This window comes from Fusarium solani (genome assembly GCF_023522795.1).
Source record: "Fusarium solani strain SB1 chromosome Unknown bctg00000017, whole genome shotgun sequence".
NCBI lineage: Eukaryota > Fungi > Ascomycota > Sordariomycetes > Hypocreales > Nectriaceae > Fusarium > Fusarium solani.
In genome coordinates this window covers 255045-269713 of record NW_027072140.1, presented here as the reverse complement: position 1 = coordinate 269713, position 14669 = coordinate 255045, and the positions used below count along the sequence as shown (strand labels likewise).

The 14669-nt window shown below is 52.0% G+C and overlaps 6 protein-coding genes across 6 annotated transcripts; 3 read left to right on the top strand and 3 right to left on the bottom strand.

The window, feature by feature from the left end:
- Positions 1-147: 147 nt before the first annotated feature.
- On the bottom strand, positions 148-2952 carry MRS44_018783 (uncharacterized protein; the record flags this gene model as incomplete). The annotated part of the gene is made up of 5 exons (XM_065615290.1): positions 148-326; positions 387-566; positions 625-2637; positions 2690-2768; positions 2824-2952. 5 exons carry the CDS (start codon positions 2950-2952, stop codon positions 148-150), a joined length of 2580 nt encoding a protein of 859 aa, XP_065471362.1.
- Positions 2953-3798: 846 nt separating this feature from the next.
- Positions 3799-6282, bottom strand: MRS44_018782 (uncharacterized protein; the record flags this gene model as incomplete). Its single annotated transcript, XM_065615289.1, has 1 exon — positions 3799-6282. The coding sequence occupies one exon, from the start codon at positions 6280-6282 to the stop codon at positions 3799-3801; it is 2484 nt and encodes an 827-aa protein (XP_065471361.1).
- Positions 6283-7642: 1360 nt separating this feature from the next.
- Positions 7643-8311, top strand: MRS44_018781 (uncharacterized protein; the record flags this gene model as incomplete). The annotated part of the gene is made up of 1 exon (XM_065615288.1): positions 7643-8311. The coding sequence occupies one exon, from the start codon at positions 7643-7645 to the stop codon at positions 8309-8311; it is 669 nt and encodes a 222-aa protein (XP_065471360.1).
- An 801-nt stretch (positions 8312-9112) lies between these two features.
- Positions 9113-10363, top strand: MRS44_018780 (uncharacterized protein; the record flags this gene model as incomplete). The annotated part of the gene is made up of 1 exon (XM_065615287.1): positions 9113-10363. One exon carries the CDS (start codon positions 9113-9115, stop codon positions 10361-10363), a length of 1251 nt encoding a protein of 416 aa, XP_065471359.1.
- A 3-nt stretch (positions 10364-10366) lies between these two features.
- MRS44_018779 (uncharacterized protein) lies at positions 10367-12065 on the bottom strand (the record flags this gene model as incomplete). The annotated part of the gene is made up of 3 exons (XM_065615286.1): positions 10367-10495; positions 10548-11912; positions 11955-12065. 3 exons carry the CDS (start codon positions 12063-12065, stop codon positions 10367-10369), a joined length of 1605 nt encoding a protein of 534 aa, XP_065471358.1.
- Positions 12066-12468: 403 nt separating this feature from the next.
- Positions 12469-14634, top strand: MRS44_018778 (uncharacterized protein; the record flags this gene model as incomplete). Its single annotated transcript, XM_065615285.1, has 3 exons — positions 12469-13575; positions 13667-14091; positions 14625-14634. The coding sequence occupies 3 exons, from the start codon at positions 12469-12471 to the stop codon at positions 14632-14634; spliced, it is 1542 nt and encodes a 513-aa protein (XP_065471357.1).
- Between the last annotated feature and the right edge of the window lie 35 nt (positions 14635-14669).

Genomic DNA, 14669 nt, shown 5'->3' with positions numbered 1-14669 from the left:
GACCATGTACACATGAGGCAGGATCATCAAGCGGGATATCAGGGCGAGTGGAACAGATGAGTTGGCTCCAGGGTGCATTGTGTTTATCGTACAATGTGGCTAAGACTACAGAAAGAAATACGGGAAGTATTGTCCCTCGCGAATATGTTACATCATCTCCAAGTAGTCCTTCAATTCCTCCGACTCCTCTAACATACTGTTGAACGAGAATGGTGCAAACGGCCAACCTCCAAACTCTGCGAACTTAGAGAAGGACTCAACCCACGCCAATCTGAGCGAATGCAACATGGCACTAGTACCCTCCATGCACACCAAAATGGCAATCGCTACAAAACTTGTCAGTGTCCATCTTGTCGCAGTGGAATTGAAGGCAGAGCTTAGCTTACTGAGGAAGAACCAGATATAGAAACAGACGACAATCATAATGACGCCGATAACGCCTCCCGTCTTCAGAGCAGGGCCTAGAGTCATGTTCCAAAGCACCACGCTCAGTTGCTGATGGGCTAGCGACAAAGCCCAGAGACGCAGATACGAAGCAGTGTGGGAAACGCAGTTCAAGCAAAACTCTATAAGCACAGGTTAGGATTCAATGTCCCCTCGATTGCAGATAAAGCAGCAGCTTACCAATAGTGTGGATGACTTGGTGAATTATTACCTCGCTAAACTCAAACTCCTCGTGATCTTCGCCAATGTTCTGGGTAATCATTGCAACACCCTCGCCATCATCGTCAAAGCTGTCGCCGTGTCCATTGATCAAGGCCTCGCTCTCATCGTCGCCATCCAGGGCACTAACACGGGAGGTTTCGCCGATGCCGCGGTACCCGGCAGCACGGGCACGGTTGTGATCCCAACGGAGAAAGAAGGGCTTGAGGAAGAGCAGGATCGGGACCTGGACAAAAGCTATTAAGAGCAGAATGACCTGAACATATTCTTGGCCAGCGTACAAGCGCTCGTCAAGGGTTCCAGGCTGCAGGAACATGTAAATCAACATGTTCAGAAGGCTAGGAGGCTGCGCCCCAGTGTCAAGCCAGTCCACGGACCACTTGTAGATGATGCAAAAGACGAGGTAACCGAAGATAGCCTGGAAAAAAATCATTTCAGGAAGGAAGTTACCCCAGATATCAATAGGCTTCTTGAGATGTCTCGCGTTGATGTACGAGAAGCAAAGCGAGTACGTCATGTGAGCCCAGCCGAGGATGATGCTCATCTTCATCTTGTAGCTGTTGCTGAATAGAAGATCGTTCTCTGTTCCATGCCATGCCCAATCTAGACCGAATGGATAGCGGTAGCCGTTGTCTAACGTAGCAGAAACAGGCATTTCTTCTTGCCAGCCCTCGGGCTTCTTGAACGTCCAAGCACTGTCAAACAGGGTCATAGACTTGGAAAAGGCGTCATTGTAGATGAGGCCAGTGAATAAAGAGAAGACGGCCATGGTCAGGGCAATGTATCGGCCGTAGAAGATCATGGCAAACAGTTCGAATGAAACCTTCTTCAGAGGCTTCTCCCAATAGATCATGGCCAACGCAGCAGAGAGCATGATAACAGCGTGTCCAAAGTCGCCAAACATTACAGCAAAGAGGAAAGGGAAGGTAACAATGACCGGAATTGCCGGGTTAACCTCCTGGTAGGTGGCTGTACCATACGCATTGACAATGGTCTGGAAGCCTTCGGTAAATTTGTTGGTTCTTAGATAAGTAGGTGGCTTCTTGTTGGTTCGAATCTCATTGATGATGGACGTAACGGAGAGGCCAGCTCGGTTGGTAACGTCCTGGAGAGTAGTCCTAATGAGAGGCAAATCATTGGTGGGACACCAACACTCAGCGATGAGGGTCCGGAGGGCAGGATCGTAAGAGAACAGATTGAGGGTGGTGTATACAGCCTTCTCCTTTGCAATGAGCACCATCCAGGCAGACAGAGACTGCGCAATTTGGTTGAGCTCTGCCTCAAGAGTAGCTTGGGTGTTGCGAAGGACGCTCTGAACGTCCTCGAGACGATTGTTCACCGTGTGAATCTGATCACGTCGGAGGTCGCTGTTCTCGTCGACATTGTATACTTCAGCTCCCATATATTCAGCGATCTTCCGGATCTTTGCGGCAATCTCTTTGCCATGAGCGAAGATGAGAAAGACATTCCTCTTGACAGCCTCGTTGTTCGTGGGGTCAGTCAGCGGCTCCGGAATCTCCGACTGTTTCATGTACAGGTTGCCACGAAGAGTTCGCCAGAGGATCCGCTCAAAGGTAGCAACCCGATCCCTGGAGATGACGCCAGCGACGAAGTCGATTTTCATGCCGGAATATGACCTCTCGACGTCAGGCGCAGCGCTATGCTGCTCAAGGTCGGAGAGCAACGGCGCGTCATCGTTGTGTGTAGAGGCTCGAATCTCCTCCACGTTGCCGAGGGCGCGATCAAAGAAGCCACCAGCCTCCCACAGCACCCAGCGCCATTCAGTGAGGTCGCGCTCACGCTTCTTGAGGGTCTCGTAGCTGTCGTTTAGTGCGGAGATGCGCTGCTCAAGCTTCTGGCTTCGCCCGGCGAGTTGATCAATTTCCGAGGGAGAGGGCGATGCAAGCCTCTCAGCATCAAGATCAAGTTTTCGAAGTGTGATTCCGGCCTTTCTCATCTGCGAAAAGAAGTAACCTGCGTCCCGTCTCATTAGGCCGAATGCTTTCCAAGGGTTGCAATGACGTACGCAGCTGTCGTTCGACATTGTGAAGGCGTCGGATCTCCTGGGTGAAAGTTCGCTGAAAGGAGCTGACATGCTCATTGAGCTGAAATGACATGAGTATCCTGCATCGAGGACTTGGCGTGGGCATGAAGGCTTACGTCACGGAACTGGCACAATCCCAGCTCGCCTAGGGCAGTGACAACCTCCCGATCGATTTCGTTGGAGACATACAGTTGCACCATGCTCATGTCCGCCGAGCGGAATGGGGTATCCTGCCGTGGAGCCATGGTGATGCAGCCTCGGGGCACGAAGACCCCGACTCGAGGTTGTGGTGTAGCTCGTTAACGAGTAAAGGGAAGCCTGTTTCCTTTACGTCTTGGTTGATCGATCAATCAAATCATAATCAAAACCCTTTCAACCAGATGTCGGTTTTGGCCGGGCTTTGTCTGCACCTATACCTGCAGTGCGGGGTTTGACTGCCTTTCGCCACTGCAGTGTTCCCACCCCACTTCGTCACCAAATGCGCCTTTCGGGCAACTTTGTGTCCCCCCATCACTCTCTCTCGCTAGAGGCTAAAAGGCGTGGCACTGACAGTGTCAAACGCCCCTTGACGTCAATCTTTGTCTTCTCTTGGTCACGCGCTATTGCTAGCAGGTGTCAATGTGCGTGGACACATGGTGAGGGAAACTCGGTGTACCAGTAAGTACATGAACGGAGCTGTATGACAACCAGCCTCTCTCATCGCTTGATGAGCTCATGGTGAGGTTCAGCCTGCAGGCCATCGAAGCCATCGATGGCAAAATCAAGGACCAAGGCCATACTAGAAACCGTGCCATCTTGGCGAAACTCTTAGCAGTCATTGCCCAGCAACATAGCGCTGCATCAGTCTGTTAAACTGCGCAGACTTCCATTGGGGACGGTTAAGTTGGGTAACTCGCTAGGAAGCATGCTATTCTGCCGACATTCCGGCGTAACACGAAACCGTTTACCGGTGGTTAATTCTGCGTTAAGAAACCATCTTCAGCGCTGCCCTCAAATCAAACAAATCAAATCCGGGGTCATATTTGGGATATTTGGTAGCCCTCGACGCTGGATTTGTTGTTTGAAATATTTAATCAAATATTTCAAATATTTCAAATCTCAGCATCCGCGCTCTCCATACCGCTATTTCCAATCTCCCACTGGAGCTCATCTCTCCCACCTGCTGTCGGGCCCAGCTTCACCGCACCATGCCTGACCCAGTTCTTGAGGCATTGCAACTTCTCCAGTGTTTCCGCCGTCATTGAAAGCCTCTGCGACGTCAACGTCAACTTGGCCAGGCTGAACGACCTCTCACAATCAGTCGCCATCGCCGGTATGGCAAGTATATTAAGAGCCAACTGGCTGACCATTGGGAACTGCCCCTGGCGAGCCATCCACCACTCAATTGGATCCTCGATTTCTTGTGGTTCTAACCGCAGATACCGCTCGAGCTCGCTGCCCATCACCGTAGTCTTCGCTGTCCTGTTTTTGACCCACTGCTTGAACACACTGTCTTCAGGTGTTTTCCGTAGCACGCTTGGAGATGCCACAGTCTCCGCAATCGCCTTTCGCTGCTCATCCACCGGCCGGTTGCAGCGGTACCAGCGGTCGAGGTAGTCAGAGAGTCCAATTTTGGCGTCCCTCACCCACACAAGCTGCTCCTCCGAGGCCCAATTCACCTCCAGGTAGCTCATGCCGAGTGATGGATGGAGGATGATGGATGCGGCATACAACGGCGACTCTCCAAGCTTGGTGTAGTACTCATTGAGTTTCTGCCAGGCGGTGATGATTGAGAGTCTCAGATAGCGTCGATGATCCTTTCCGATGTCGTCAATTCCCGATAATCCTGATGGCTTGTCCGATCCATCACATTGTGCCAGGTCACGGCCCGACAAAGTGCTTTCCGTTGACTTTCGCGGATATATAATGTCAATCTCGCAGTCCCTAAACCGAGCAGGAAGCTGCCGATTTCGGTCTGGTCGCCCTCGGGGCAGCTGAACCTGCGAGTTGGTGTTCTCCCCTGCTGCCTCGTCTGGGGCAGCCTGATAGAACAGCTTCCGATCTTCCAAGTGTTCCAGCAAGTATTCCATGCCTGTCATCACCTCCCAAAGCCGTCCATTACCTCCCTCACTGCCCCACCCCTGCGTTCTCATGGTCTGCAGATAGAATGGCTCCAGGATATGTTTCACTTCTTCCAAAAGCCTCCAGTCATCTCCCTTCAACGTGTCGGCCTCGGGTAGCCATCTCTCCACGTCTGGATGGACCAAGAACGCCCTAATGTCTCCCTGCTTGACGAGTGCTCGAGAGATCATAAGATAAGTGGAATTCCATCTCGTGTCGTTGTTCATGACGACCTCTAGCTCCGCCGTCGACTCACCCGCCAGGAGATATCCCTGTGCTTCGTCCTTCTCGCGTGAGATCCTCTTGAAGAGTTCGCACCTCTGAGGGGATGATCTGATGAACTTGACAACATTGTGCAGCTTTCCCACCGGCCCTTTCTTTCTCCAGTGTCGTAGGTCATCCTCGTGGCGGCCGAGAAGGTTGAAAACCTGCGATTCAGCCTCGAAAGCCTCGAAATCTTCGCCGTAGAGGAACGCACGAGCCACCAGGTTCAAGATATGTCCGTAGCAGCGCATACGTCTGGCCCGCATGTCCGCCGGTCCCATCTCTACGTTGAGGCTTCCGTAGAAGTTTTGGAGACAGTTATCGTTCGAGGATACGTTGTCCGAGATCACTGTCCCAACTCGACCCTCTATCTCGAATTCCCGTATAACTCGTGAAAGCGTTACGGCGAGGTTTTCACGGCTATGGCACCCGAGCTGGCGTCGGAGTGCCAATAGGCGCGACTGGTGCTTGCCTTGGCGGTCAAGAAAGTGAGCAGTAACCGCCATGATAGCGTGCCGATTGGGCGAGGTCCACAGGTCAACCCCGAGATGGATTTTGGTGAGGGCATCTAAGAGCTCCTGCTTGACCCTATCCTTCTTGGACTTGTACATGTCATCCAGCAGACGGCTCATCGATTGCCGGCTCCACGGTACCTGGCCAGCCAGATGAGGGTCGAGCTGCCAGGCCAGCTGTTCGAAAAATGGATCGGTAAAGAAAGAAAAGGGAACATCGGTGTTGATCAGAAGCCCCAGGCTCAGTTCCCGGATCATCTTGACCTTGGCCCGCGGCACGGCGCTGTACTGCAAGCGCCGTCGCTTGGGACGGTCGGAATCGTCGGTTGATGGGTCTGTGTCGGCGCTTTGACTGCTCTCGAAGATCCTGTGGGACCTGCATATGGTCAATATTGCCCAAGCTCGCGATATCTCATTCTCATACTTGCGGAGGTGGTCAGCTGCTGAACTGGTAGCAGCAGCGGCGAAGAACTCGGGCTGGCCCTTCGCGTCGCACAAACGACAGGCCCAGTAAGGGTTCAACGGGCTGCCATTAGCGTCAACTTCAACAAGAAAAAATCCATGGCGCTTAATCCAGCTCTTCCGTCCCTTCGAGCCCTTTCGAGACAAGGACTCTTCCAAAACATATCGTTTATTCCTCCATACAGCTTGCGGGAGATCTACAACGGTAGGATGATCTGGCAATGCCGTCTGCGTCATCGATTCAAACTGACTCGCCAAGTTCCTCGGCGGTCAGAGAAGAGCAAAGGCGGAGGGTGGAGAAGGAAGCATGATGCCGTGGGGTTCCGTTGGGTTGGGCGTCCATCAGAGCTGGCTAGCACGCGTCGAGAGAAGTAAACAAACTGCCAAAGACGCGGTCTGATGATGTGGGGGCGAAGAGCAGGGAAATTAAGAAGCTACTTTGTCCCTAGCGCATTTAGAGTGATGTCTGAAGGTAGCTCACTAATAGCGACTGTGGGCAATGGCTCTGATTGGCCAGGCCACTAACCGGATTCTGTCACTCACCAGGTTCCGGGTAAGTTCACTCAGCAGCCCAGCCGGTTGGACCTTAACCTCATATCACGTATCAAATATATCAAATGGCATTTCAAATTCGGGATTTTGTATTTGTTTGATTTGAAATAAGATTTTGGCATATTTGATTGATTTATTTTGGCAGTTTGTTTGATTGCATTTGATTTATGGGCAGCGCTGTGGGGGAAACTCAGGCTGGCATGTATTATCAGCCGCTTGCTCACAGCTGCTGTTTTCTGCTGTTATGAAACTATTTTCATCCTAGATATTGACTGCCAGTATCTTAGGAGGTATCTTTCGGGAGGGCATTGCAATGAGCAAAATGAATTTTGTGTGATTTTAGCTGTGAAGGGTCTGAGAGGGGTTTTTGGGTTCCCCGCAGGTACCGTCACGATGACAGGGGGTGATGTGGGGCGAGGTACGGAATGGAGGTTTATGACAGCCGATGGGATAGCTCAATCTCTCTCTCGAGTCCATGGCTGTTCTAGACTTGCTGCATCGACCCACGACTAGACTACTCTTTGCGGCTGTCCAACAAAAGCTGACGGAGGTGTCCGGCAGTTGGAGACGGTGACGCCAAATGATACCGGTATTGCACTTTTATGCTGGGCTGTTTGGTCAAGTGCAGTCCCGTTCCCTCCAGGGTTAAAAAGACCAAGTGCTCTTTTCTTCAAGGTTGAAAGATCAAGTATTCAATCTCATCAATACAAGCAACTGCACATTGCACTAAAGCCGACAATGAGTGGCATCGATTATGATGTTGACTCTGGGTTCCTGTACTGGGACCAAGAAAATCAAGACACCCTGGCCCGGGATACCTCCCAGGTAAATACTTTACACCTTCCGACACTCGACGTCGTGTCCGAAATCTTCCCGCTCCACTTTTCTGAAATCCTCCTTTGACGTCCAACCACTGACATGCCATCAGCTACCCCTTGCTTCGACTCTAGATCAAGTTGCCCTTCTAGGATGCCTTCACAATTTCCCACCAAAAACTCACGCGCCATTATCTCCAGCCGTCCTCACTAATAATGTCTGGAATGCGATGGAATCGCCGATATCCGACGCCTCCACCGGCGATGTCAATACGGCACTCGAAACTCCTCTTCTCCTACCAAGTGACGTTTCCGGCTTTTCGTACACGGCAGACATTCTCTATCCCCAGATCGACGGCAATGATCAGCCACTCGAAAGACTGCACCAAAGCAAGACTCTTGGCACGAGGAAGACGGATGCCGAGACAAACAGTGTGACGTCTTCCCCGACAGGGGAACCTTCTCCCCCTCAACCCCCAGCCGACAACAACGTTAATCGCGACAAAAACAGCAGCAAAAGACGGCTTGATACCAAGCTTCGTTCAGCGTCCCGCAAGCCCAAAGCCCTGACACGCAGGCAGCCACCCGTTCCGAAAAAAGTTTTGCACGCACGAGAGTGCCACAACAGTGTCGAGAAGCGGTATCGAACACGGCTCAAGCTACACTTTGAGAGCCTGCTTGCTGCGATACAAGCGCCGCGTGCCACGGGCGTCGGCCCTGACTACCAAGGTTCGGCTATCCCGGGCCATTGCGTCAGCAGAGGCGAGGTTCTGGACGGCGCAAGGCAGCGCATTTTGGCCTTGGAGAGGGAAAACAAGCAGTTGGCGATGGGGAATGATCAGCTACTGAAGGATATGGCAGCGCTGCGGCAGACCTTCCGCACGGTCAGAACAATGTGACTTGCTATGGAGCTTACTGGGTGCGAGGACATAATTCACCTATATGTCTTGGGGCGTTCAAGCCCATCTCAATAAAGCGGTCGCTGAAGGCACCTTCGGTAATGCGTCAAGTTTCTATGTTATGACGCAGCGCATGTTATCTTATCCCCCTACTTTGTGGATTTACCAGCACCCTGTTGCGCCGTAAGATCGTTAAATCCCCCACTGGATGTTACCGAGGCCGCACTCGGAGATAGCCACTGACCCTTCATAGCTCTACGGTGTACGTGTGTCATCTGATCCTGTTCTACACTCATAGAGGAATTGACAGCTGTTTAACGTCATGGGATTAATGGCTCGAAAAACTTTACTGAAAATGGAAATAATCTGAGAGATCATGGGTTTCTTTTGATTATCTCATGAGTGCCCACAAGTGCGGCAGCCTATCTCTTAGACTGCGCGAAGGCATCCAACGCGTACCCGCTACGGTCGCATATTACCACATGGGTGACAAAACCCTTTTGGGAACCATGTTAAAATACTTAGTAATTTTGTGGACCCTTGCAAGACTACAGTACTGCACACTATCCGGAAGGTATCTCTCCATTTCGATGGCATCTCCACTAGGGAATATGTCGTGATAATTCCTAGTGACGCGTCACAATTTTTTCACTCACTCACTCACTCACACATACACACCAGCATCAATACCCAGCCCATCGCCACCTCGTAGCAGTCATGGGCTATCCCCATCCATTCCCCAAGTAAGCTCGGGTCTATCCATCATGAGATTGTGTGACTGACCTTGTCTTGTACGTAGATATGCCCGATCACGTCCTATCGCAGATATGTCCCGATGTTCCGAAGACCGTGGCCCCTAAATCGTACCAACGGAGCCACGATTTCATCCGCGATAGCTACCCAGGGTCCAATCTTTGTCCATATTGCGGCAGACGTTGGCCCACGAGCATCCCCATCCTCGACAGCTCGCCAGTCCCGTTTCGAGACGTTGAGACAGCCTCCACCTCCTCCGCTATACAGTCTATCGACCTAACAGCCTCTGATCGTTCCACGTCCTCACAGACGATCTTCACCGGCTCTGGAGACGGCCCTGGCCGTATCCTCGCAGCATCGCGGCCCTCAGCCGTGTATCGAGATGCCAAACTTACCCAGAGTCGGATCGCGAGGGGCATGAGGGCGAGCTCGTCGCAACTCAGTGAGGCTGTGGCTAAACAGAGCCAAAACAAGAGCAGACGGAAGATCTCGATGCGTCTCACTGTCTTCCTTGCGAGGCCTGACCCATGGGAAATACTAGACGAAGACGAGGAGCCCCAGTGGTCTTTGGCTAGAGAGCTGCTGAAGGTCGCTTTGCGCCCCTTCGTCGATGAGGAACCATCTTTACCTGTCCACTTCTGGTTCGACAGCATCTTCTTCCCTCAGTTCAAGGACAAGCCTGCCCTCTCTTCTGTTCTTCAATTCGACAAGAGACTCGTTCAGAACGCCCATATTAAAGAGGGTATCACGGAGCTGAGCGACCTCGACTGGGAGAGACAGACAGTCGCAGAGCTTTTCGGCGAGGACTGCCCTTTTCGTTTCAGTAAAACAGAGGGCAGATATCTCCTTTTCCTTGTTTTCTATGAGCCATTGCCTCCTCGACCACAAGTCCCGGCCCCTCGTCATATCAAGACGGCGAGGTCAGCCGTAAAGCCGTTCAAAAAGGAGAAGGGAATCAAGAAAGAGTTAGTCAAGACCGAGGTGAAGGTACAGCCAGCCTTATTAATCGGGAGCGAGTTCAACTCGCCCTCCTTGAGCCCCTCTCTGAGCCCAGTTCTACCTCCTTCGAGAGCTAGCGCAGAAGACCAGATCGAGGTTATTACTAGCGACGTGGACGAGACCCGCGCGGGTCAGAAACGGGCTCGAGACTCTATAAGCTCAGCACTCTCGGTAGAGGCAGAGGATGAGGAGCTCTCGGCTGACCCTGCCTTCACTGCCCATGGTCCCGCTGCTGGAACCCGAGGAGTTGATACGAGGAGGCCAAGTAGTCGGCATCCTCGTAAACAGACGAGGAAATAGTAGTTACTCTAGCTCAAGGTGACCCAGGTCCCCCATCAGCTCGTCCACACTATTGATAATATCGCCGGGTAGCTCAGTTCCGGAGAGGCTATTGTTAATAGGCTCAAGGTAGTTCTGCTCGAGGAGCTGAAGCTAAAGCATTGTCAGCTAGCTTTTGAGTGCGATGGAGTACTTCTTTACGTACGAATCTCTCTTGCCCTCCAACTGGACTCTCTGGGATGCTCAGCACCGGACTTGCCCCGCAGTCGAGATGAACCTGAATCTTGTCTCTAAGCCGTAAGTAGATCGCGAGGTGTGGCCGCTTATGATCAAGCTCCCCATCTAGCTGACCATCGAACTGAAGATCCCGGAGCTGTTGATCACACCAGTCCGTTGTTATTGGGTCAAGCAGATCGTCTATATCGATAGAATCGACAGCGGTCATCATCTGGGCAAGCCCATCTCGAGCCGCAGGCCCTAGATGGACTGCCCAGTTCTCCACTTCGCTTGTATTATACAGATCCATCGGGATCCCGGCGACGAGATGCTCCCTATTCTTCTGTGGCCGGATGCGATGGCCGTTCCACATCTCCGTGAAGTCCGCAACCTCTTGACGGATCATAGGTCCATAGAGAGCATACACCGCGATCTGGTGAGCAAGACGGTTTGGTTGGAAGAGGCCGCTATCAATCAGCTCGTGTGAGAACGCGATCCAGCGCTGACTGACACCTTTGAGCAGCTTTTCCCACCAAGACTCGATCCGTTGGTTAGATGTGCTTGGGCCCCAGATATGACAGGAGCTCAGTCTCGCTCCCTGCCTGTGGACTCGTCGGTCGTTATCCTCGGTGGTATACCGAAGCTCTGTCTGATCAAGGTCGGCGAGAATCGCCTGGGCTCCGGCCCAAAGAGGAGTCTCGATACCATGATCCGAGCGGGTGAAAAGGGGGCGGACCCCTGAGTACGACACAGTCCGTAGAAACTGTTTGAGTGAACTCAGCGCAGTCATGTTCCCCCTGCCGACATATATCCAGATGATGGCTCTCGAGTACGTGTCGATACAGGCGTAGATAGAGAAGCCGAAGTTCTTGAGCTTCTCGTACCTATCGAGAGACCACATAAAGTTAGGCCCAGGAACCTGGAAGTTCTTCCGGTGCTTCCAATCAGCAAGGCGTCTTTGCTCGGCCCGCTTCTTCCACTCTGGGTTCGTTTGGTACTCGCGATATAAGGTATTCTGGCCGACAAGGACGCCGGCACGGATGCGGACGTAATGGTATAGATACCCCCTGCCAAATCCTCTGATGCTTGAAGACTGACGGTCGTCTTGGAAGAGGAACTCTCTCGCTTTTTGAATAGCTTCCTGTCGTTCAGCCAGATCTCGGAAGCGCCGCTTCATGCCATGCTTCAGACGATACTCCTGTACAGTCCGCTCGGAGATCTCGATGCCGCGTCGCTTGAGATCACAGATAATAGAAGTGTCGCTATATCCGTATCGGTAGAAGTAGCCTTTGACCAGCTCGACGAAGGTATTGGTATCAATCTTTGAGTGAAGGGGGGAGTACTCCTGGGCACCCTATTCCGCTAACCTCCTTTTTAGGGTTCTGACGTCGAGTACGTGCCCATCGTCGCGGAGATGGGCACATATAGTGTCAATGGATAGTCCTTCTCGCCGCTGCTCGAGGATTAAGTCCTTGACGCGCTCCAAGTCCTTACGGGGCCTCGGCATTGTGCGAGACGCAGACCAGGGGGTCGAGATCGTGGTAGAGGTCGGAGTTCATACCTCCTTCCAAGGCTTCCAGCTGCAATATCCCGCCCCCTCTGAACCGGCATTATCGGAGCTTCGGCGCCGATGGAATGGCATCAGCACCGCTTGGTATGGCATCAGCTCTGCTACATTAGAAACAGTGCGCTATCATATCAATACTGTAGCCCTATATAAAAACGCCTAAAGCCTATGTGCGAAATAGCTCCAGTCATTTTCGTACATGGTTTTGTCACCCATGTGGTAATGTGCGACCGTAACCCGCCCCACTCTTTCTAGGTAATCACGTGGATACAAGAGGGGTACGAAAAGTGCCTTTGAAATCAATTACTGCCAAAACACCATAGAATTCATTTTAAAGATACTCATGACTTCTCAATCAATTCCCGGCGAGGCACTTAACGCCTCTGATCCAAGTAGCTATATTACAGAGGAAAATAGCCGCCGCGAGCAACCTAACGATAACACGTGCCGCCCGGTCTTCAACCCGGCCACAAGGTGCGGGGCTTATTTCCTTCCAATGCAGATGCCTTCACAAGGCCCGAAGGTCAACGAGCTGCCCCAGACGCCCCTAGAGCTTTTCCAGCTCTTTATACCTTATTCGTTAGTTGAAATATGGGTTCAATACACCAATAGCTGGGTTGACAGCCTCATCCAAGAGCGGGATTTGCGCCCGGCCGCCCGGCTCCGCAGCTGGCACCCAACCTCCGCCGAAGAGGTATTCGTATGGCTCGCTATCCTGATTTACATAGGAATTCATAAGGAACCTACGATCCACGCCCATTGGGAGACTTCTTCGCTAGAGCATCAGGCCCCTGATCATAGCATACGCAAATATATGACATATGATCGATTTCAACTTCTTCAACGCCACCTTCGAGTCTTCAACCCTTTCAATATCGCCGATATAGCCCTTCCGAGGGTATTCAGAGCCGTTGATGAGTGGTCTGAGCATATACAACGCGTGTCTATCGAGATATGGAGCCCGGGCACGAATATCGCTGTGGATGAGTGTATGACCCGCTATACAGGGAGGTCATACGAGACAACGAAGATTCCGAATAAGCCCACGCCTCTCGGCCTCAAGATATGGGTTGTGGCCCAATACGGCTTCTTCTTGCGGTGGATTTGGCACCAGCCAAAGAAGAGATACGGGCCAGTTGCTCTTCCAAAGAAGATGCCGACGAAGAAGAGTCATCTTGCGAGCCAGGTACGAGGCCAAAGAAGAAGGGATCTTTACGCACCTCTCAACCCGACGCAAGCAGTGGTTGTGGCCCTAGTTAATAAGCTTCCAAAGGCCAGACATCACGTCTTCATCGATAACCTCTTCTCATCGGCAGGCCTCTTTACGCAGCTTCGAAGACTAGGTCACGGGGCCACAGGCACAGCCCGCCGCAACTGTGGCATCTATAGGCCCTTCGTGCAGCTCAAAGTCGATGACACTGCCGGCCGTAACCTTCTTGCCTTTGGCGAGGTACGGAAGGCCCCAACAGTTGATCACAAGGCAAGGAATTCAGACACCTTTACGTGTGATTTACATACTAATTTGTCTCTTGGCTTGGAAGGTCAACCAAATCGCATGGAAGGATAACGCCCTCGTGCTCTTCCTGACCTCTGTGTTCGACGGAGACGAGCGTATCCTACGCAAAAGGAAGAGGCCAAACACACAAGAAGCTCGTGCACGCCCAATACAGCGTTTTTTCGGTGACGAAGGCGTGAAGGAATTCAGGATTCCTTTGGTTGCTGCTACGTACAACGACGAGATGAATCATGTGGACCGAGGAGACCAACTGAGGGCATCCTTAGCTTATGATCACCGCATTCGTCGTGGCCCTTGGCAAGCCCTAGCTTGGACCTTCTTCCTGGGTGTTGCTCTTATTAATAGTTATCTCGCGCAGCTTCACGGAGACCCTATGTGGAAGAAATACGAGTCGCAAGAGGCGTGGAGATCCCGGCTTGTTGACGACCTCATCGCAACCTACGCTCCGAAGTGTGAAGGAAGAAAGAGATATCGATCCGGCTGCGATAACCTTAATCATCCGGGCCACAAGCTCGTCTATAGAGGCCGTACGAAATATAGTTATTGTCATGCCTGTCAGGGCCATCGCTGTGGCGATGCGAGATCACAAGGAAGAGACCGAGCCTTGGTGGAGACGAGTGGGAATAGGGGCAAGAAAATGGTGCCCAAATCAAGGTACGGCTGTGAGTTGTGCAATGTTGCGTTATGTAACTCATCAATTTGCTTTGACAAGTATCACCATAGAAATTAGGTAGGAAAAGAAGTACCCTTCATCAGCTGCATTTTCATTGGACCAGATCCCTGCGGGGTACGCGTTGGATGCCTTCGCGCAGTCTAAGAGATTGATCTAGGATGCCTCGCGGCCCCCTCTTTTCTCGAGAGGGGTTTTATGTCATCTCACGCCGCCTCTGACTAAGGTCGGCATATCGATCTATCAGAGGTTTCGTAATACAGGGTCACAATCCAACAGTTATCTAAATTACATTACTGCTAGTATTGTGCAGATGGATATGACAATAACGATAATCGGGCCTCATTTACTGTCCTCT